This window comes from Neolamprologus brichardi, chromosome 1, assembly GCF_056152115.1.
Source record: "Neolamprologus brichardi isolate AB-2024 chromosome 1, ASM5615211v1, whole genome shotgun sequence".
In the NCBI taxonomy this organism is placed as follows: domain Eukaryota; kingdom Metazoa; phylum Chordata; class Actinopteri; order Cichliformes; family Cichlidae; genus Neolamprologus; species Neolamprologus brichardi.
This window is the reverse complement of record NC_142104.1, coordinates 43043776-43066367: the sequence shown is the minus strand read 5'-3', so window position 1 is coordinate 43066367 and position 22592 is coordinate 43043776. Positions and strand designations below refer to the sequence as shown.

General features: G+C 42.0%; 2 protein-coding genes across 2 annotated transcripts in view; one reads left to right on the top strand and one right to left on the bottom strand.

Annotated features, from left to right (window-relative positions):
* The window catches only part of LOC102798111 (uncharacterized), a 275012-nt gene that overhangs the window by 108434 nt on the left and 143986 nt on the right, over nt 1-22592 (bottom strand). The gene's annotated exons all lie outside the window — the stretch shown is intronic.
* On the top strand, nt 21618-22409 carry LOC148106521 (uncharacterized). Its single transcript, XM_087842712.1, has one exon. It carries the CDS (start codon nt 21618-21620, stop codon nt 22407-22409), a length of 792 nt encoding a protein of 263 aa, XP_087698838.1.

The window sequence follows — 22592 nt, the reverse complement described above, 5'->3', positions numbered from 1 at the left end:
CCTGTTCACACACGACTGTGTTGCTAAACACGAGTCCAACACCATCATCAAGTTTGCTGATGACACAACCATCATAGGCCTCATCACAGGCAATGATGAGACGGCCTATAGAGAGGAGGTGATGGCGCTGTACGAGTGGTGCCTGGAAAATAACCTGACTCTCAACATCAGCAAAACTAGAGAGATGATAGTGGACTACCGGAAACGACCAGTCAGAGAACACCAGCCCATCCACATCAACGGTGTCAAGGTCGAAAGGGTCAGCAGCTTCAAGTTCCTTGGAGTCAACATCACCGAGGACTTCTCCTGGACCCTTCACACAGACACTGCTATCAGGAAAGCTCGCCAGCAGCTTTACTTCCTGAGGAGGCTGAGGAAGTTTGGCATGAACGCCAACATCACCTCAAATTTCTACAGGTGTGCAATTGAGAGCTTGCTGACGAGCTGCATCACAGTTTGGTACGGAAGCTGCTCTGCCAGCAGCCGTAAAGCACTACAGAGGGTGAAGGCAGCAGAGCACATCACTGGCACGAGGCTTCCATAAAGCACACAGCATCATCAAGGACCACAGCCACCCAGCACATCAGCTGTTCTCCTTATTACCATCTGGCAGACGTTACAGGAGTCTGTCTGCTCGGACTACAAGACTTAAAAACAGTTTTTACCATCAAGCCGTACGGCACCACAACCACAACACGTAAACACACACAACACAGCACTCAGAAGCTACCCTGCAGCTTCACACGTACTCTGTTTAATCTGCACTGGTCACTTCACTTTATTGATATTTATATTTAAAAAAGTGCAATACTGTAACAACTACCACTAAAAAACTTTTGTACTGTTTAGTAGGGGTGGGGGAAAAATGGATACTGTGTAGCATGGTGATATTTTGTTTGCTAATAATGTATCGATACAGGGACAGCAGAAATCGATATTTTGTTCCAAAAAGGTTTTTGTGCTCTGACTTCAGAGCATGTTGATCCTTTTTCTGAGCAAGAATCCTGACATTCCTTCACTGTCCAAATGTGTTTCACTTGTTTTTGGCAGCAATAAACATGACAGTTTACTTATTTTAATTTAAGACATGTTTTATTTTAATTAAGTTTAAAACTTTTTTATTTAATGTAAAATTATATTTTGTTTTAATTTACTTTCAAATTCTTCAGTTGCTGAAGGGGCTGCATAGTTTTCATAAACTGCATAGTTCAGAATAGCTATAATTGTACCAGATGGTTGATTCAGTTAAGTTGGACTAGACTGTAATACAAACCGTTCAGTTTGTCAACAATCAAACTGAAATGAGAGAAAGACTGAGTGTGAGACTTTGATATTAGAGAAAATGAATATTGATAAAGTTTACCTTTATGTACAGAATCTGAATATCGCAAAATATTTTTAAAAATTGCAATAATATCGTATCGTGCGTTAAGTATTGTGATAATATCGTATTGTGGGATGTATGGTGATTCCCACCTCTATTGTTTAGTTTGTACTGCTGCTCATTGCTGTGCAATACCTCCCCCCCTCCCCCCCCCGCCATCACATTCCTATTTATTTACTATTTAATCACTAGTGTGTACATATATTTATATATACATATGTATTTAGTCACTTAACTGAAAATCTCTTTTCTCTTTTAATTTTTTGCTCTTTACTATTTTTCTATTTATTATTTATTATTTTATTTTCTTCTCCTGTACCATTCTGCTGAGTGACTGCTGCTCGTCAAATACATTTCATTGCGATGTTGACCCTGTGCTAACTTGCATATGAAACTGAAAACTAATCTAAATCAAATAAAATATAGAAAAATTACTTTTTAACCTTTCAGATCACTGATATAATTATGCTACATTTACATTTCATTTTTGTTTCAGTATAAATGATTCTGTAAAAGTGGGGAATTTGTTGAGCCCAGTTGCTTGATCTTCTCGGTGTGGAGGCTAAGCAAGGCTAAAGTGTTACACAGTGTAATGATGTAACACCTCGACATACCATTGTGTCTCAACTGAAATTCTCTTGCTACATTAACACATGAGTAAGCGTACCAACAGATAATGATTTGGTCCCCTGCTGAATTTAAAATTTGCTCACTTACTAAGAAATGAAGAGTCCCTAGTTGACTTCTTTGGGCACTTTGGGACACCATACAACAAACTGGCACAGAAGACCACTCCCTAACAGGTGAACAGGTAATGTGTCTGAGCCCAGATACTGTGAAAAGGACCCTCTGCAGGATTAACCACGTAAGACAGGTGGAACAGACAACATATCAAACGCCATCTCCGCTGCTCTCCATTCTGCCCTCACCCACCTGAATACAAAGAACTCAGTGTTTCAGTTTCAGTTCAGCATTCAACACAATCATTTGGGTTGTGACTCAAAACCAAGACAATAACACCTTCATGACCATCACACTGAGCACTGGGTCTCAACAAGGGTGTGCGCTCACTGTTCTTCATGCTACTGGCTCGTGACTGTGTATCAACCTACAGCACCAACCACACTGCCAGCTTTGCAGACAGTGGGACTGGGATGTTTTTATCATAAACAATGATGAAGCCAACAACAGGAATGAGGGGAGCCATCTGGTCAACCGTTATAGAAACAATAATCACTTTAAATCAAGGCAGTTAATTCAAGCACCAAATTCCTGGGATTGCATATCTGTGAGGACCTCTCCTAGTTCGATGACACCACTGACCAAAAACGCTTAAACTCACCTGTGCCTCCTATGTAAAGAGAGCACGAGTCCCACCTCCCACTATTCTACTGGGGCACCACTGAGAGTGTGGTACGGAGCCTGCACAACCTCCTGCCAGAAGACGTCATCGGTGACCCTTTTCCTTTTGATATGGACATTTTTACCGTCTGCCTCACCCATAGAGCCATCAGCAGCTCATCCCTCGCAGTCCTTCCTCAGTCTCCTGTCTTCGGGGAGCAAGTATCACAGCCCCTAGACTGTTGAACAGCTTTATTCACCAAGTGATCAGGAGACGCTGTGCTCACAAGCAGCTTCATTTATTTATCCATCCATCCATCCATCTTCATCCGCTTTATCCGAGGCCGGGTCGCGGGGGCAGCAGCCTAAGCAAAGAGGCCCAGACCTCCCTCTCCCCAGCCACCTCCTCCAGCTTATCCGGGGGAACACCAAGGCGTTCCCAGGCCAGCCGAGAGATATAATCTCTCCAGCGTGTCCTGGGTCTGCCCCGGGGCCTCCTCCCGGTGGGACATGCCTGGAACACCTCACCCAGGAGGCGCCCAGGAGGCATCCTTGTCAGATGCCCGAACCACCTCAGCTGACTCCTTTCGATGTGGAGCAGCAGCGGCTCTACTCTGAGCCCCTCCTGGATGGCCGAACTTCTCACCCTATCTCTAAGGGAGAGGCCAGCCACCCTTCGGAGGAAGCTCATTTCTGCCGCTTGTATCCGCGATCTCGTTCTTTCGGTCACTACCCACAGCTCGTGGCCATAGGTGAGGGTAGGGACGTAGATCGACCGGTAAATTGAGAGCTTCGCTTTTACACTCAGCTCCCTCTTCACCACGATGGACCGGTGCAGCGTCCGCATTACTGCGGCTGCAGCCCCAATCCGTCTGTCGATCTCCGGCTCGACCCCGAGATACTTGAACTCCTCCACTTGGGGCAGGAACTCATCCCCGACCCGGAGTGGGCACTCCACCCTTTTCCGGCTGAGAACCATGGCCTCAGATTTGGAGGTGCTGATCCTCATTCCCGCTGCTTCGCACTCGGCTGCGAACCGTTCCAGTGCGAGCTGGAGGCCCTCACCCGATGAAGCCAACAGAACCACATCATCCGCAAAAAGCAGAGATGAGATTCTGAGGCCACCAAAGCGAAAGTATATTATGTATATTATTTATATGTATATTACAGGGCAGCACAGTGGTGTGGCTAGCACTGCTGGATCACAACAAGATGGTCTTGGATTTTATTCCAACATCTGGCTAGGACCTTGGGTTTGCATATTCTCCCCATGTTTAAATGGGCTCTCTCTGTGTGACACTAAAAGATATTCCTTTTAGTGTCTTTTAATACTATGTTGAGACAAAAAGAGTCCAGGGATTCACTTGTATGTCCGGTACTGTGAACTGATAATAAAGAAATAAAATCTTGAAGCTTGTGTTTTCCAGTGAACATCTAAATGATGCAGAAAAGTCTTGGGGGAAAGGGCTATGACCAAAATCGAGCTCTTTGACATCAGCTTGACCTGCTATGTTTGAAGGAAACAAAATGTATGACCCAAAGAACATCCTCACAGTCAAGCACGGAGGTAGAAACATTATGCTTTGTGGCTATTTTTTTTACAAAGGGTAGAGGTAGGGCTGTTCCATATAACGATATATATCGGATGATGATATAAAAACATCTATCGTTTCATTTTACGCTGTCGTTTGTTTCGTGGTGTTGCAAAATAAACTGTTTACGGTAATATTTTTTCATGGTTTTGATGGTCACTGTAGTGGCTATATTCATTTATTAAACTTCTCTCTTTCTCTTATATTTAATATAACCACACTACGGACGGACAAGCGCCTGTTTTTACGTGTTGTCGTTGGCAACAACGATGGTAAAACCATCGCGTGTCCGCTTGTTTATGTTCCACATAAACCTTTCACAATAAAGCTCAAGATCCTGTTGAGACTTTTCAAAATAAACTGAATCACGTGAAAGAGCAGATTATTTACGGATGAGAAGTAAAAAAGCCGCCAGGTGCTAAAAAATAGACCTTAGACTCAAACGTTAGAACAGGCTTTTCCCCGCAGCACGCCGTGTAATAAATACTCACAAAGAAAACGGCGGCCGTTACAACTTATGTCTAAAAATGTATTGTTTCATGCATCGGTTAAAACACTCGACTCCAGCTACATGACGCACAGCTGGAAACACTTCACGCAAGTCGAGCTGCCCGAGATTCACAGAATTTACAGAAAATGTTACATTTTTGTGATTTATATCGTTATCGGGTGATAGATGTTTTATATCGGGATATTAGATTTTGGTCATATCGCACAGCCCTGGGTAGAGGACCCCTCTTCCCCCTCTGTCCAACCGAAAACTGTACTCAGACAGACACACTGTAAATAACGCTTATGTCAGACGATGGGAGTATGTCGCAGGGTGTAGTTTGCAGCTCAGCTGCAGAGGAGGGACGTGGCAGTGGGTTCAGGGGGAGATACCACGGGTGGATGGTCAATAGCCGATAATCATTATCTAATCATGTCTCATCTGTTTAGGCAGCATGCCAGGACTGTGAGAGTGTGGAGGCAAAAACCCCTCTTGAGATGTATGCAGACCTCATGGGCAAATGTACAAATTCGGCAGGGGTCAAATAATGATTTTTTTTTCACTGTAGATTAGTAAATATATGCATGTACAGGTGTTACTGTAAGAATCAAATCAACTGCATGGTCTAAATAGACAGAAGCAGATTAACAAACAAATTGTAGGTTGAATGTAAATGACTGAAGAGGTTATGCTCACATCCTAATCCCATGTGTTTGGAGGCATTTGAGGAGGCTGTAAATATGTAAAAATTGTGTTTCTGTTCTGTGTCTTGTGGGACAACCAAAGGATTATTCTATTCTATTCTATTCTATTCTACTCTCCTCTCTATTTGAGTCAGTCAGAGAAAGGAGGTTAATGATCGTTATCATGAACAACCCATTACACCTGCTCCACAGTTCCGTTACCATGGTTACCAAATGATTTTCATTGATTGCTCACGTGGCAACGATAAAATGGCTTCAAAAGCAGCTGATTAACAGCAATACAAGAATAAAACGTTCAGTGTTTGGTTCCTTTGCATTAAAACACAATCTTTCTGGAACTGGACTGCGACTCTGCTGTTGTTGGTCTGCACCACTGTATAAGTGGGTGTGTCTCACCAGCCCTCATGATGGGTTCCAAAACAAAGTTGTCAATCCTCACGGGCAGAGAGCAGCTGAGCAGTAGATATGTTGAGTCTGCATACTATTGGCTCTGAAGGAGGTGGGGTGGATAACTGAAATCTGTAGCTAACCTTGCTGTATGGGGTTTACTGACACCAGTAAATTCAATACATCAAATTGCTGTTTACCAACCCAGCTGGTGTTTGAGCTCCACATCCCGAAAGAAAAACTTCGCTGCAGCCAAGCTTTATTCATATAGATTTAAAATCTGTAATCTCATATACGATAAAGCACAAAAACTAGGCTTTTGGATTATTTTCAGCTACTCTGATACTGTTGGAAAAGAGCATTCCATTGCCTTGATGTGGCTACAGTAACAATTCTGTCTCTAGCAAAACCAAATAGGACAAACTTCTTACTTAAAACACCTATTTCTAACGATCAAATTAACAAAGTTACACAAACACACATGACCTGGGCCCTGTTAAAGGAAGCATGTTCAACCAACTCAGAATTTAAAATAAACTCTGAGCTGATTAACGTTTCCTGTTCCAGAACAGTAGTAAGTAAAGTTAATTTATCGAGCACTTTTCATAGACAGGTAGTCACAGAGGGCGGAACGTTCAGGTTAAAATAAACAAAACGTTAGGTACCAAAACTTACAATATAGACCAGCTGTCCCCAACCCCCGGGCCACGCACCGGTACCGGGCCGTGAGTTGAGGCTCGGGTGTGAAATGTATGGTTTTCAGGGTTTTTATTGTTTTTTATCTTTTTTTTTTTTTTTTTTATATAGTTAACTCGGTTTCGGGTCTTTTCACGTGTGTTATGAATAAATCTTCTTTCTTTTTTTTGGTACCGGTACTTGTTTTATTTTGTTGTATTTATCTGCGACAACCTAAAGGCCAGTCGTTGCAAATATTGTCGGACATAAACCGGTCATATAGACAATGCAAAAGGTTAAATGTAAAAAACAGTTAATCAGAGTAAATTCAATCAGCTTTGAGTATGTTCACCCTGAGTTAAGCGCTGACCATAATATAATGACAGGAGGAACGAAGAATAATTTTAATCAGTTTGTGCCACTTTGCCATCATCATAGATGAATTAAAGTTGAATCTGTAAGTAGGGGTGCAACAATACTCGTATCGATATTGAACCGTTCGATACAGTGCTTTCGGTTCAGTACGCATATGTATCGAACAATACAAATTTTTTAATTTATTTTATCAACTTTCCTTCTGACGGTGCTGTCTGTGTTGAGCGCTCAGTGGATCTGCGCTCGACAGTGCAGCCTAGGCGGAGTAGTCGAACACAGATTCACTGAGCGCAGGGCAAGCTAGCGAGACAGAAGTTAAGCTAGTTGCAACATGGCAAATTGAACCTCCCCCACCCTCATTCAGATCTGGCGTTTGGAACTATTTTGGTTTTCATGTGACGTATGACCCTGAAGGTAAGCGCGTCATGGACTAAAGTAAAACAGTATGTCAGATGTGCCACGCAATGCTCAATTACATTGGTGGGAACTAGTGTGTTAGCGCAGTTAGCTCGTTAACGTGTTGGCCGTCCAGCCCCACGCACGGGGCGATCCGCGGTAGCTCGTTAACGCAGATTTGCCGTGTTGTGGCGTTAACGTCATTTCAGATTAACGCTGACAGCACTAGTGGGAACACAACGAATATGACTGCACATTTACTCTGACATCATCCTAGTGCATTTGTATCATCTCTGTTTCCGCAGATGTCTCCTCATTACCCTGTTTCCCTTTGTTCAGCATCAGGTCATCTGTCTCCTCGTGTTCCTGCGATTCATGTTGTCTCATGTTCATGTTTACATTTTTATCTAGAGTTTTTCCATGTCTACCTTTAGCTTTCCCAGTTTATAGTTTAGTTTCGCCTCTGTTCACCTTTGCCTTCTGTGTTTCCCATCAGCCTAAATAAACAGCTCGCTTTTTGTTTCTCCTCAGTTTTGTCTCTCGTTCATCTGCTCTTGGCTCCTCAAACACATCGCAGTTCCAGCCGTAGCACATATGTAACAGTGTTTCTGTGGTATTATTCCACTTGCCACAAATGTCAGTGTAACGGGGAAACAGCGTACTTTTCATTTGTTTAAAATTGTGTAAAACTGTATGCTAAAGCAGAATGCTAATGCAGTGTGAGTGGTGTGCGTTGAGCCCTTTGCACTGATACAATGTTTCCATTCAGGACATAAAGGGGCAACAATCACCCAGAGACTACTCATCTTCTTAAAAACACAACACAATGCAGAGTCGAGGAGTCTGTTTGGGCTGACCTGTTGCGGCGGAGTGAAGCAGAAACCGGTTACACATATACAGTCATGTTCAAATAAGCCATATGACGCACAATGAGCAAAGAAGGAGACAGACTCAACTGCCAATAGGGATGGGTACCGGTATCGCACCGGTTCTGTCATAAATGGTAGTAACCAGACCGAAAAGCAGCGCACATTTCAGTGCTTTATTTTCCTGAGCTGTGATACACTTTAGATTCTAGCCAATCATTTTACGTTTCCGAGGATAGTAGGCGGGTCCAGGTACGTACGTTCTTTTAGAGCAGAGCTACAGATTAAAAATGCCCAAGGCGAAGCGGTCAAAGTCTGGCTGTACTTCACAGCAAAAGATGCAAACTCAGCAGCTGCAACAAGTGCTTTAAGCTGATACTGTGATGCTGTCAAAGGAGGTAACACCTCGAATCTGATGAAACACCTGGCGATGCATAGCGTTTTTTTAAAAGCCGAGAAATGCACCGTATTTGATAGCTTGCTGCGAGACCTCACACCGAGCACATCTACTGCGGGTGTGGTGCCTGTTATCGGACCCGGAGTTAGCAACATCCCCCAAAAACCCGAAGAGGAGAGTCCTGGCCCCTAGCCCTGCCAGTGTAGCAGAAATGATGAGGATGATGATGCAGCAGCAGCCGTTCTTCTCTGCGTGAGTAGCTTAATGTTGTTCGTGTGTAATTTACGTTGAGTAGGCTAACCACGTTATTACATTAATGCATGTAAGGTGAACTAGCAAACATCATCATAGCTACATGCAGCTGTCTTCTTGTTTGATGGCAGATACTCCCTTCACCCTGGCCAAAAAGGCTAAAATGACCAAAGAAAAAGTGGAAAACAGTTAAATATGAGAGGTTTTTGGACAAAGTTTGTGTTCTCCATTCTTTAAGCACCGGTTTGAGCACCGTTTAAGCACCGGCACCATTTCAAAAGTACCGGTTTGGCACCGGTATCGGATAAAACCTAAACGATACCCATCCCTAACTGCCAATGAATAAAAATTAGCTTAAAGCCTAGTTTAAAAAGAATCGATGGAGAGAGCAGACTGGACTGTGAGAAGTATGCTTTCCCATAGTTTGGGGGCAAATGCAAAGAAAACACAGTCTCTGAGTATAAATCTAGAGCAGGGGGCAGACAGAGGGATTTTCAGAATTAGATCAGAATCTTGGTGAGATTCAGTAAAGAGGCTTTTTTCTCCACCTCGACGTCCAGCCATTCAGAACAACTGGAAACATTTGGTAGCACTGCTGAACAAACTCATTTGTTTAAAGCCTCCTGAGGCCTCAAGACAGGCTGCCCCTTAAGATAATTGGGGTTCAGACATGTGGTAAAACTCTACTATTGCTCCTCAATTATTCTGAGGTGACAAGATAACAGCTCCGAACAAAACACCACAAGCATCTTTCTGCAGAGTGAATATGATAGATGCAGGGAAGCATGCAATTTCCTCTACAGTCATCCCATCAGAACGAACAGCAGAGGATTTTGGTATTTAGCATTTTAATTTTCTATCCCAGGTATTCTGCTGAATAAAGTGGAGCTACCATCAGACAACAGATTAAGATGCACTAGTTCTCTTGTAATGCAATGGTCTGTAAATACATCACTGAAGTACATGTAACAGATTTGGAGCTGGAGTATAATAAGTGGATAAATCAGAATCTGAAGACATCATCATTTCCTTAGGGATAGGGTCATAATAAAATGTCTTATCAGAATCAGTATTTTATGATTCTGAATCTGGCTCGACAAAAACAAACAGAGAAAACAGAGAAATAACATATTGTTGTACATTACATCATCTTTAAAACCATAAATCAAAGCACCAATTATCTTTCTGACATATGCTTACAGACTAAACGGTCTTCCCAAAATGAGAAGTACAACACAGAGTGTAGTGAGTTCGCTTCACAGTGTCAGCGGCTCTAAACGAGTGGCTAAAAAAGAAGAATGGCAGAAAACAGGAGTCATGCATATGTAGGCAACTTTACTAATCATACGTGGGTGGTAGTTTCACAGATATTATAGTGTTAAATGTTTCATCAGTGCTGCGGTGGACAGAGCCATGAGCAGACAACACATAAATCAGACTCGCACTCCCTCCCTCTCAATCTTTCTCTAATTTACTCTCTTTTCGTCTTTCAAGTCCTCCTGTCCTCTGTCTACCTCTCTCCTCCATGTGTCTCTTGCTCTCTCAAAGAGAGGAGTTATCTTTATTTCTCTTAACTAGTGAGCCAGCATAGTCAAATCCTTTATCCTCTCACAGCCTCAATTATTCAGGAGCAAAGAGTCCAAATCAAGAGACTAATGACTTTGATCAAGAGTGGCTCGCTGGCACTAAGCAGAACTTTCTGCACTAAATTAAGAGCTGCATAATATACTTTGGCAAAGGCCGCTCTTTAAGGAATATTTCTAGGTCTGTGTATGGTGTAGTCACTCTCAGGGCTAGCTCTTTTCATGTTTCTTCTGTTACAAAAGGACCCGAGCGCAGTGCAGGTGACTGATGCAGTTGCCAGATTGACAAAGTGAGAAAAGGGCAAATTTGCAGGTGTCACAGCAGCCATAACTTAATTATGATAAGCTGCCCTGTACACAGAACACAGAATAGCTCTGCTTTTCTACACCTCACACAAACAAGCTGTCACACAGACTCACAGTTTTACAGTAAAATCAGACGCACACTGAGTCCCGAACAGTTTAAAAACTGTTTGTGGACAAAACTTTACCAAAAATGATGCGATGCTGTCCGAGTGGCGACGCCTACCATGCAGCGGCTTCCTAGACCTTAACAGCGAGTCTAAAAACAAACGACTGTGAGATGAGGTTGCAGCGGTGAGCAAAGCGACCACTGCAGCAGCTTTACGGGGCCTTAATGTCGCCATTACTCTCGATTGGCCTGAGTTTTGTGCGGGCTGGGAGGATGTCTTTGGACAACAGCACTAACCAAACAAACAAACTGAGTCCTCCATAAAACAGGACATTAGAAGACTACCAATAAAACAGTGTCTAGACTACTATGTTTATTTTAGGGTTTTTTTGTCTTGACATTCAGTTTTTATTGAAACTAATTTTTGCTGAAAACTGTTTTGTCAAAATTACATCTACATAATTTTATAAAATAAAGTTTTCAGATGTCTCAACACCAGCTTAGTAAGATACTCTGGACTGCATACTTTTAAATAATAATAGTAATAATGGATTGCATTTATATAGCGCTTTTCGAGACCCTCAAAGCGCTTTACAATTCCACTATTCATTCACTCTCACATTCACACACTGGTGGAGGCAGCTACAGTTGTAGCCACAGCTGCCCTGGGGCAGACTGACAGAAGCGAGGCTGCCATATGGCGCCATCGGCCCCTCTGGTCATCACCAATACAGGATTTGAATAGCAACCTCAAAATCTGACCCCAAAGATTGATTCTGTTCATCTGGACGTAGAGTTGTTAGTGAAACAGTCTCAGCTGACTGCAGGTTTCCTCATAACTGAAGACCTCAAAGTCTCATGCATTGTAATAAATATAATATATTATTGTTCCATTTACAAATTAGAAAGCACAGGTTTTCCTTACATGCAGATAGAACAAAAAATGTAGCAGCCCTTCAAAATTTGGATTTGGTTCATTGATAGACTGGATCAGAACACTGTATATCTCTCCAAATAGATGCATTAGACAAACATTCTTATTTCCCAAAGCTTCAGTCTTCAAAGGGGCACCCCTCAGTGAGCAGATCTGATCCTTATAGGAGGATATTTGGCACTGGTGTCGCCCCTCCACTGTCTGAAAGCAGTTTCAGGATTCCATTACTCTTGAAATCATAAAGATTCAAGAGGAGAAAGAAAAATTAACTGAGTGGTTCAGTTAAAATTCTGAGCTTTGGCTCATAGGGTTCATTTGTACACACTCTGACCTCGTTGTGGACTAGAGGTCAAAACCAGCCCCACCAGTTCAGTTCAGTTCATTTTTATTTCAAACATGTGCATTCACAATCATTACAAAATATCCATTCTTTTGTTTGAAAAGGAGTAGGCAGAAGTATACACTTATCAGTCCCTCTCACCACATCGCATCTTCATGTGCACAGTGTTGGAAGTAATGGAGTACATGTACCAGCGTTACGTATTTAAAATACAAAATATGAGTAACTGTATTCTGTTACAGTTACCGTTTAACAAGGTGGTATTTAGAATACAGTTACTTTGTTGAAATAAATGGATTACACGGCGGTATTTTCCTGTTTCATATGTTAGGCTATGCTCTCTCTATTTTTGGTGATTCCACGCCGGTGGAAACCCAAACAAAACACGCAATAAGAGGCTCTAATTCCTGTGTCTCGATCTCACGGCCCATGTCACCTCTACTTGCGGCCGCATAATGACGTGAAGAAATGTTTTTAAAAATTATTGTTCAATAAATTATTTAATATGAAGGCAATAGGCAGAGTGTTGCAGGCATCGCCCTAAAGAATGGAGCCTGATGGGCAGTGTAGTCCAGTTGTAAGTAAGCTATTAAGCCTCGACTGTACACCGTGTTCGTGTTTTCCTCCAAAAACAATAAGTTCTGTTGGAGCAGCCTTTCAACGCCTCTCTCTGTCTCTGCTAGCAAAGTGACCCAGACAACAAAGTAAAGCTAGTTTTCAGCTACGAGCCGACACAGAACCCACCGTATTAGCCAGAGGTCCCTTTACTACGGTTCGGAGCCGCGGACCTGTTTTATATATGCGCAGAATAGTTTTCTATACGAGATCACTGCAAAAAGTGCAGCCTTACCTAATGTCCACCTACTGTTACTCATTTATATTAAGATTTAAACATCTAGTTGGTGTTGGTATGGAGAGTAAGTTCATTAATAGTAATAAATCACAGCAATAGTACATTCATGTAGTTGTAAACAGCATGATAATATATTAAGTAATCCAAAGTAGTCAGAATATGTTACTCTCACTGAGTAATGTAACGGAATATGTTACAAAATACATTTTGGGGCATGTAATCTGTAATCTGTAGTGGAATACATTTTAAAAGTAACCTTCCCAACACTGGATATACATTAGTGATGTGTCGGTCACAAACGAAATGGCTCTTAGAGCCGACTCTTTGACGTGAATGACGCGAGCCGGCTCCTTATCGCAAGCCTTGGGTTTTTTTTTCTTTCTCTCTCTCTCGCACTTTTTCCCGCTTCACTCCGCACGCGAGCCTCGTGCTTTGCGCTGAGCAGAGGGGGGAGGGGCGGTAGTTACACTCGGTAGCACAGGAACAGAGCGGGAGGGAGAGAGAGAGAAAGAGAGCCAGCAACAAGGTCACATTAGAAAGGTATAGTAATCACCCACGACTATTTTCAGTTGCTGATGATAGAAAGTTTATTCATGCAGGTCCATATGACAGAGAATGCGCATCTTCTTTTTGTTTTCATATTTTAATTTATATTTAATTGTGTTGTGGTTTGCAGTGTTTTGTGTTGTTTCACTTTAAATTGGTTTAAAAGGAAAAAGCTGAAAATTTAAATAGTTAGTTTATATGGAGTGAATAAATAAAAGTATATTTACGGTGGCCCCTCGAGACAAAGCACGTAAAAACTCCAAAACACGTACAAAAGACAACAGAAGTGCTCCAGGATGCTAGGGGGCAGTGTTGAGCTTTTGTTACGTAGTGGCTACACAAGCCAGCAAGTACCAACGACCAGATTTGGTGTGTGGTAGTAACAGGTAAACAAACATTTTTTAAAATTTATTTGAATAAATATGAGTGTTTGTGTATAAATACACAAACCATACACATGTGTTTTCAATTGTGTAATTTAAGTGATCTAGTAGCTCTGTTTGGAAGTTTAGTTAACGCTAGAAATGTGTTTTGGAGTTTGTACGTGTTTTGTCTCTTGGGGCCACCACATATATTTATATATAAACATATATAAATAAAACCACTTTTTTTTTTACATTAGTAATTCCTTTTGTGCATAATTTTATATTATTGTTAATAATAAATTAATTAAAGCAACAAAACAACCTGAAGAGCCGGTTCTCTAAAAAGAGCCGGAAATCCCATCACTAATATACATGCCTTTCAGTAGAGACACTGAACTCCTTAAACTTCCCAGGAACTGAAGTGCGAGCAAAACATCAGTTCACTTATCAACACGGCACAGTAAAGGATTTACTTCCAATGCCAACTGAAGAACTACAGCCTGATGGTGCAGTTTTACTCCTACATCTTCAAATCCATCCTCACTTCTTCCACCATCATCTGCCAATGCAAGGACGAAGGCAGATCTGCCTTCCATAAGACACTTCGTAAGGAAGGAAGAATGTTGCTGACACCTCCCACCCTGGACATAAGATCTTTGAGATACTCCCCTCTAGCAGGACCCTGTGGTCCATCAGAACCAATGCCTCGGGCATATACACCCTCGTTCTGCCTTTATAGTCCCTGACACTGTCTCCCATCCCATGATTACATCATATAATAAAGAGACAATGACGTAACAAATACATCAGCTTACTTTATTGTGCTATATCTCTAAAAATTGTATATTTATATGCAACAAAACAGACTGCAGTTCAAGAGTTTATAGAAAGCAGTTTCACGATAAAACTGTTGAATATTTTGGCTATAAATCGATCACATATAGCTTTGTGTTTCTATGAGGTGAAGCTGCTTTGTTTACTCACTTTGACTTAGTGAAGGGTAACTGCTACAGTAATGGTGTTACAAGTCATGTTGGCAGATCTTTACACACTCAGCTTTACTTGGTTACAGAGAATATCTTTTTTTAAGTCAATGATATGATTACACAGCAAAATTAGCATTGCACACAATCCGCATGGCTGATCGGTGTCATTAAATCGTCTGCTGTACCTACTTTAAATACTGCTCTGCTTTTTGTCTCCATCCATTTGGAAAAAGGAGAGAAAAGCTTCAGGGGTTCATTCTGCTTTTTCACGACACAGCAAAAAGTTATGCAAATGCAATAAGAATTTCTTAGTTACTACCAGTCCTAAGTGAGTTGATTTGTTCAAAGCCTGGACAAAAGAATTCAATATGCATTCCTAATTTTTTTATTAGATTTGATGATATGAGTGTGCGAAGAGCTCTCTCACTAAACATTTATTTATTCAGGAAAGTTAGCCTTTGCAGCATCCTTCTTCATGTGCATACCAATTTTGTGCAGCACTGTGCAGTGCAGGGGTGACTGCGGTAGCAGTTATTTATTGTTGCACTGGGGCCTGGGGCCTACTCCAAGAAGCAGTTTTAGTGAACAACTCTTTGGTTAACCCTAAGATGAAGGAAATTTGGGTTTTCTTTTACACACTATAAGGTGATACAGGTGCTCCTGGTGCAACAGACTGACACGTCAATCCATTTCATTCTTAAAGTCCTAATAAAGTTCATAGTGGAGTGAAATCATTTGCAGAAGTTTACATTTACAGGCACTAAAATCCCAGTTGGATGTTAATTTGAACATTAAGGTTACAGCAAAAAAAAAAAAAAAGATTTAAAATTCAAATATAAAATTAGGAGCTTCATCTAATGAAAATTCAAGAGAGCTCATATTTCTCCCGTATTCCTTCCTCTTCACTGGCTCCCTGTTAAATCCATAATCAAGTTTATAATCCCTCTTCTCACATAAAAGGTCTTGAATAATCAGCCCCCATCTCATTTTAAAAACCTCATATCATCCAATCATCAGACTGCAGGCTTACTTGTGGTTTCAAAGCAGAATGGGAGGCAGGGGCTTCAGCTTTCAGCCTCTTTTGTGGAGCAAGCTCCCAGTTTGGATTCAGTTGACAAACACGTTCTCTACTTTTAAGATTAAGATTACAACTTTTCTTTTGGATAAATCTTACAGTTAGGGCCTGGTGCTGCTGATTCCTCAGTGAATCCACCGCTGTAGGTCTGAGTGTTTCTTCACTCGCCTTTTTCCCCTTTTGTTTGTATACGCTAATCTGTATTTAATCATTAGTTATTATAAATCTCTGGCTCTCTTGCAAAGTTTCTTCTGTCTTCCTCCATCACCCCCAAACAGTGTTGCCAAATTAGCGACTTTGTCGCTATATTTAGCGAGTTTTCAGACCCCCTAGCGACTTTTTTCAGAAAAAAAGTTGCTAAAAAAAGACGTAAAACCCCGTATGGCTTTTACTCTCAACAAGCAGCAGGTGCTGTAACGCAGTCAGTTCTTCTTTTACTCTTATGCTGTTTTGTGGATCACAAGGTTTAAAATTACTTATACACACAAAGTAACTCCACCAGAGTGCCTATTTCGGGTCACTTTTGCCGGTCCAAGCCCGGATAAAGGAGCAGGGTTGGAATTGTGACATTAAAAAAAACAATAATTGCTAAAAGAAATTTAATTCGTAATTCTAAATAAATTCTAAATGCATTTAGGACGTTTTTTACTCACTTTATGTCTCTTCCACGATGTTATTTCCCTCTCCAACAACATAGATTACAATTACATTAGCATGACCAATTATGCAAATTAGGCGATGACGTCATTTAGCGACTTCTAGCGACTTTTAGGACAACCAATAGCGATTTTCCTTACTGAGGAGTTGGCAACACTGCCCCCAAGTGGTCAATTCGTAAAACCATGGTTTACTTACTCAGCATGAGTCAGGCTTTCTGGGGCTGAAAACTGTCGATCACAAATTTGATCAACTCAGATCTTTTTCAACTCAACCATTTGTTAAAGCTGCAAACTGAAAGTGAAGCCTATGAAATAGCTATGAAGCAAAGTTCCACATATCGAGTAATTCTTTCCATTATCTGGGTGATTTTAGTAATTATTTTACCAGAGTTTTGTCTTTACAAACACAAAGAAAATTCTAATTTGAATATTAACGGCCAACAACCACTCGCCAAACTGAGAACATCAACTTTTCCTCAGTGAGCAGTTTGACGGAGGGTTGCTGACTGATTTACAGGCCTGTGTGACTGAGCTAATGTTTTTGCTTAGATGTTTTCTTAGGGCATGCAACACAATTCAACTGAACTTTTCCATCTGTAGTCTGGTTTATGTTAAACTTGAGAGCAGGTAAAGAACTAAAGAAAAATGAGAGAAAAACACTGAGGTCGTGAAGGATCTTGCAGGAATGGTGACGTTATTTTAAAAGTGAGTGATCAGTAGCTGTTGCTCTTGTCTTGAATAAAATTTAGGTGTAAAAAGTTAGGTGTGCAGCATCAGGCTACGTCCACACGTCCACGGGAATTTTTGAAAACGGAGATTTTCCGTTTTTGTTTTAAAAAATAATCCCGTCCACACGTAAAGGCAGAAATGAAGGAAAACGCTGCTAGGAACATGCCAAAGCAGCAGGTGGCGATATGTTCCTAACCGTGTAGAAATGTTGGCCAATCAGAAGTCTAGAAGCCTCGGTGGGAAATAGTAAACAAAACTGGGGCATAGAAGCAGAACCGAGTCGTATGTGTGGAGGGACAGTAACTGTGTGTGTATATGTAAGCATTTAAACACTGCAGAGAGAACAATTAACAGTAACAGTATTGTAGAAATTCATTTCACAGAAACAATAACGTGGCGCACAGTGTGACGTCAAAAAATGCGCACACCTTTGATGCTGCGTTTTCTGCGTTTTTCTCGTCCACACGTAAACGCAAAAACTGAGTTTTAGAAAATATCCACCCTGGCCGGAGTTTTTAAAAATCTCCGTTTTCAGTGACCAAAAACGCCGTTTACGTGTGGACGAAAGGTGCAAACGCATAGAAAAATCTGCGTTTTCAAAAATACCCGGGTACATGTGGACGTAGCCTAAGTTACCATGGTGATATATCTAAGTACGAAATAATCACCTTTTCAGGCCAACAAATTCCACAACAAAATAAAAAACAATTTCTTTTTCTATCATTTTGCAATCCGTTTAAATTCACACGAGGCCACTGCAGAGTGCTGGATTACACATTCACCTAACTTCACCTAACCTAACACAGAAATGACCTCGATCTGTTACCAGGCACCGTTCAAAGGAAACATTGTTACTAACTTTTCTAACTTTTTTCTGTTTATTTGTTTTATTTTGTTTTTTTATGTTGATGTGTTTTTTCTGTGTTTTTTTTTTAAGTTTTAAAGTTTTGAATATTTCCGAATGTCATAATTTATTTATTTTCTCACCATTATGAGATAATAAATTAACCCAGAAGGCATCTTTTGCCCTCTCGGTCTAACCAACTAGAAACAACTGAATGAGAGTAATCAACAAGCAGTGTGAGGAACGCGCAGGGAATAGCCTGCCAATAAGTGAGGTACAAAACGCACAGCAGCAATCTAACTCCCCACTGGGTCATCCGTTAATCTACGGAGGAGCAGATATGACCATTTGTCTTGGTTCTGCCTCACTGGTCACAGTGGGATCTGCTGGAGCTGAAATGTCAGTTTCATGTCAGTCAGTGTGTGTTAAGATTAGCAGGGAACACCTGGAGGATGTGAAAGGCCGGCTTACGTCCCATAAACTCACACATATTTTATTTTTTCATCATAATGAAACATAATTGAAACCCACAGCTTCCTACACTTATAACAAATATATACAGAGTGTAATCTAAAGGGACTATGAAATAATCAAATTTTAGTATCTGCATGAGAACAATTTTTTACAATTTAATCAAAATTCTCATCTGTTTTTTTCTGGCAACCAACTGACAGCTCAACTACGTGTTTCAGCTATAAAATATTTGTAAGCAGTAACAGCTTAATCTGTGTCAGAATCAAATGCTGACCCAGAATTTAAATCTTATTTAAAGAGAGAGGTCATTAGAACTCTTCTCACTTACACCTGCACACACTTCCTTTAACACAGCCTTTGTTTTTATTATGTCTGATGGACCTATTCACTTAAAATGATTCTTTTTCAGTCCACCTATTAACATGCACAGTTCCTAATTTCATGGCCCAGTATCCCTGCATTGCTTGCTTCTTACTGGCATGTTTTCAATACAACTTAAGACTTAGCATAATAGTGTATTGCTAATGCTTTGCATTGCCAGTACTGTTGGAAGATATTTTTCTTTTTATTCATGCATTCAGTTTTTCTCTGCATTGCGTTAGGGGAGTAGTGGAGCAGCGGGTTTCAGGTTGTGTCGCTGGCCTGCACTGAAAAAAGGAGACGGGCTATCTCTTGGATTTATATAAGCATCTTGGGTGTATTTAACACAGCTGCCTTGTGTTTTAAAGTTAGGTGTAACTAAATAGTGTAGAACCTACATGATCTGCAGGGAGGGTACACGTTCAATTTAAGTAAGTCAATAATGAAGCAATGCCAAATCTCACGATATCGCACGTGATTTCATCTAGCGTTGTTTTGATCGTGGGTGAGGAATGTTGCCATTTCAGTCGAGCTGCCCACCTCGACTTTTTTCGGTAAGTTGCTGCCTGCCACTCCTTTTTTTTGGTATAGGTTGATTTTCTGAATGAATATTTTCCATATCACAGCCAAATGTAGTTTAATGTCTAGTGTGTCACGATGTAACGTTTGCATTAAATAAAGATTTGCATCTGAATGTGTTTTTTGAATGGGAGCTGTAATGTCACAATTAACTCTGAGGTGCTGCAAACATATTTGGTTTTGTGTTTGAATTGGTTTGCAAACTGACTGTTCAGTTACATTATTCAACAGTGTCAACTGCACCGTGGTGAGATTTTCTTATCAATGTCTTAAATGCGTTAGGGTTGCAACAGTAAAAGATAAGGTTTCTTTCTCAACAGACAGTGAAGTAGGACCATGACAGCTCAAGCTATTCTCAGAGTTATCCTTGGACCAGACAGTAGTCAGAGGGTGATGGTTTCTGCTGGTCTGCCTTCAGCTGTCACTGAACTGGAGGCTGAAATAAAGACTCAGTGCAAATTAATGGCACCCTTCCAACCACAGTTCATGGACACACTTTTTGGCAACGAGTTTGTGAACTTAACTTCAAACCAAGCAACAATCAAAATTGTACACACATCCTGCCAACCTCAAGACCAAGGTGAAGACAGGTTTTCTTTTCCATCAACCAGTGCTCCTGATGACACATCTATTTCTGATGATGTAGACTCTCCAGAGCCTACTGCATATAGACTCTCCAGAGTCACGGTTTTCTTGGCCAGATTTGTTCTGCATTCCCCGTTTCATATATGATGCGGAAACTAAGCTTGCGAAGGCCCATGTAGCATTTAAAGAAAATGGGATGCTGCTGATCCAAAGCTGAAGTCCGACATTTTGCAGAGTTTAATCCAGGAGGTAGTCAAGACCCGTCTACCTCACAGACAGTAAGTTTGACCAAGTTGCAGAGTCACTCATCCTGAAGCGTCCGTGTTTGAAAGAAAAAGGCTCACCTAGTGGCTGTGCGGGATGGAAGATGAGCCCCAAATATAAGTTAGCAAACCACCGCACACATCTCTGGAAAGTAGGATGTCCTGAAGTTTGTGTGAATTCTTTGAAAAATAAGCCACCTGAGAAATGTTCTGCTTTTGACGTTAAGCGACCAAAGAGGGGTGAAGTGGATCACTGCCCCTCTTTTCCACTCGGAGAAAGCGAACAGTCCCTTAGGAAGATGAGGGTCGAACTCCTTTCAGATGTGAAGAAGCGCAACAACAGAGAGACAGTTATGGGTAAAATGAACAGAACATTTGCACTAAGAAGACAAGAAGTCATTTTTGATGCTCCCATGATCTGCAGAGTACGAGAGAGATGGCCGGCTCTTTTTTATCCAGCAGAGGTAATGTAAGTGCTGAAAGGAGAACAACAATAAAAAATGCCTTGACTAGTTGTGTCATACATGTGTTGATGTGTAAAGGTAATGACTTTATTAGGATGTGTGCATAGCAGAGCCCAGTGACTAACCGTGCCTAGTACCTGCCATTATTTTAAAATAATTTCATGTCGTTTCAGACAAACGTAGAGTTCAAGCGCATCACAACCATGGCTTTGCAGTCAAGGTTTCTGTTGCAGCGTCACTATCTCTCTGAAAGTCTGCAAAAATGTTTGCAAAGCGATCAGGGCAGCAGGGAAAAAAGCTAAAGGATATAGCTGCCATGATGACAGTAAGAATTTTTAATGGCTTCTGATGACTGATTCAAAAAATCTAAAGTTTTTGTCTTTGATCATCATTTGATCCTTGTGTCTGACGAGGCTAGAATTGGGACTGGGATACAGCCCTGGAGTATAACAAGTCCAGTTTGATCATGAAAATCATCCAGAAACAACAACTTCCAGAAAAATGAGGAGAAATCAATCTTTACATTGTGGCGGACCACCAGGTGGCTCCACTCACACCCAAGTTGAAGGGAAGTGCTGGGGTGGAGATTTTGGCACTTACTATATGCAATGTTCTGAGAGTCAGTTAATAAAGTTGGAGTGACTGAGACACTGAGACCTCTCCTGTCGTTATTACATACCTCCACATTGGTGACCCCGTTAGCGAACATGCTAAGGCTTGACAAAGAAGCCAGCTCCGGCCTGGAGTCATCGGCTGCCACCGGACTTTCACCTCCGCCGATGGCTGCGTTTGCTGTGGCGCTTAAATTGCCGGATTTTTGGCTTCACGATCCTCCTTCATGGTTCGTGCACGTAGAAGGTCAGTTTGGTATTCATGGAGTTTCAGCCGACGTTACTAAATACCACCATGTGGTGGCCTCACTTGACCCGCTGTCAACCCGCCGCGTGATGACTCTCCTCCGGGACCCCCCAGCCCAAGGCAAGTACATCGCCCTCAATGCGCTGCTGCTGCGGCGTTACTCCCTCTCTGATGCTGAGTGGGCCGAGAAACTTCTTTCCCTCGCGGGCCTGGGCGACGGCAACGGTCTCGAGCTCATGGAGAGCATGCTGTCCTTGCTGGGCGCGGATGACGGAGGATTGCTCTTCACCCACCTCTTTCTCCGACAGCTGCCGGCTCCAGTGCGCGCTGGCCTTGCCAACTCCCCGCTATTGGCCACAAAGGATTACCGCTCCCTTGCGGAAGAGGCGGATCGCATTCTCCTGGCTACCAGGAGTTTTGGCGTCCAGGCGATTGTTCAGGACTCACCAGCGTTTCCCCCCGCCCCCTCACCGATGCTCCAGGGGCCCTCTGACTCATCCACGGTAGCCGGACTCGCTGCACGGCGGCACCGCGGAAAAGGGCTTTGCTTTTATCACCAGCGTTTTAGAGCGAAGGCACGGCGCTGTCTCCCGCCTTGCAGTTTCCAGACCGAGGGAAACGGGCATGTCAGCGCTCTGTAGCAGCCGCAACCGCTGGCAACAAGGAAAGGCTGCTTTTCTTAGAGGACTCACGCTCGGGGAGGCGTTTCCTGGTGGGCTCCGGCTCACAGAAGAGCCTTCTTCCCCCGGCTGGCTCGGATAGGCTAGCTGAGGGCTGCGGGCCATCGTGCAGCGTTCGAATAGTGCTTCCCCGTTAGACATGGT

Bases quoted from the DNA above. Each gene is read 5' to 3' on its own strand.
- LOC148106521 (XM_087842712.1), top strand. From the start codon at position 21,618: ATGCTAAGGCTTGACAAAGAAGCCAGCTCCGGCCTGGAGTCATCGGCT.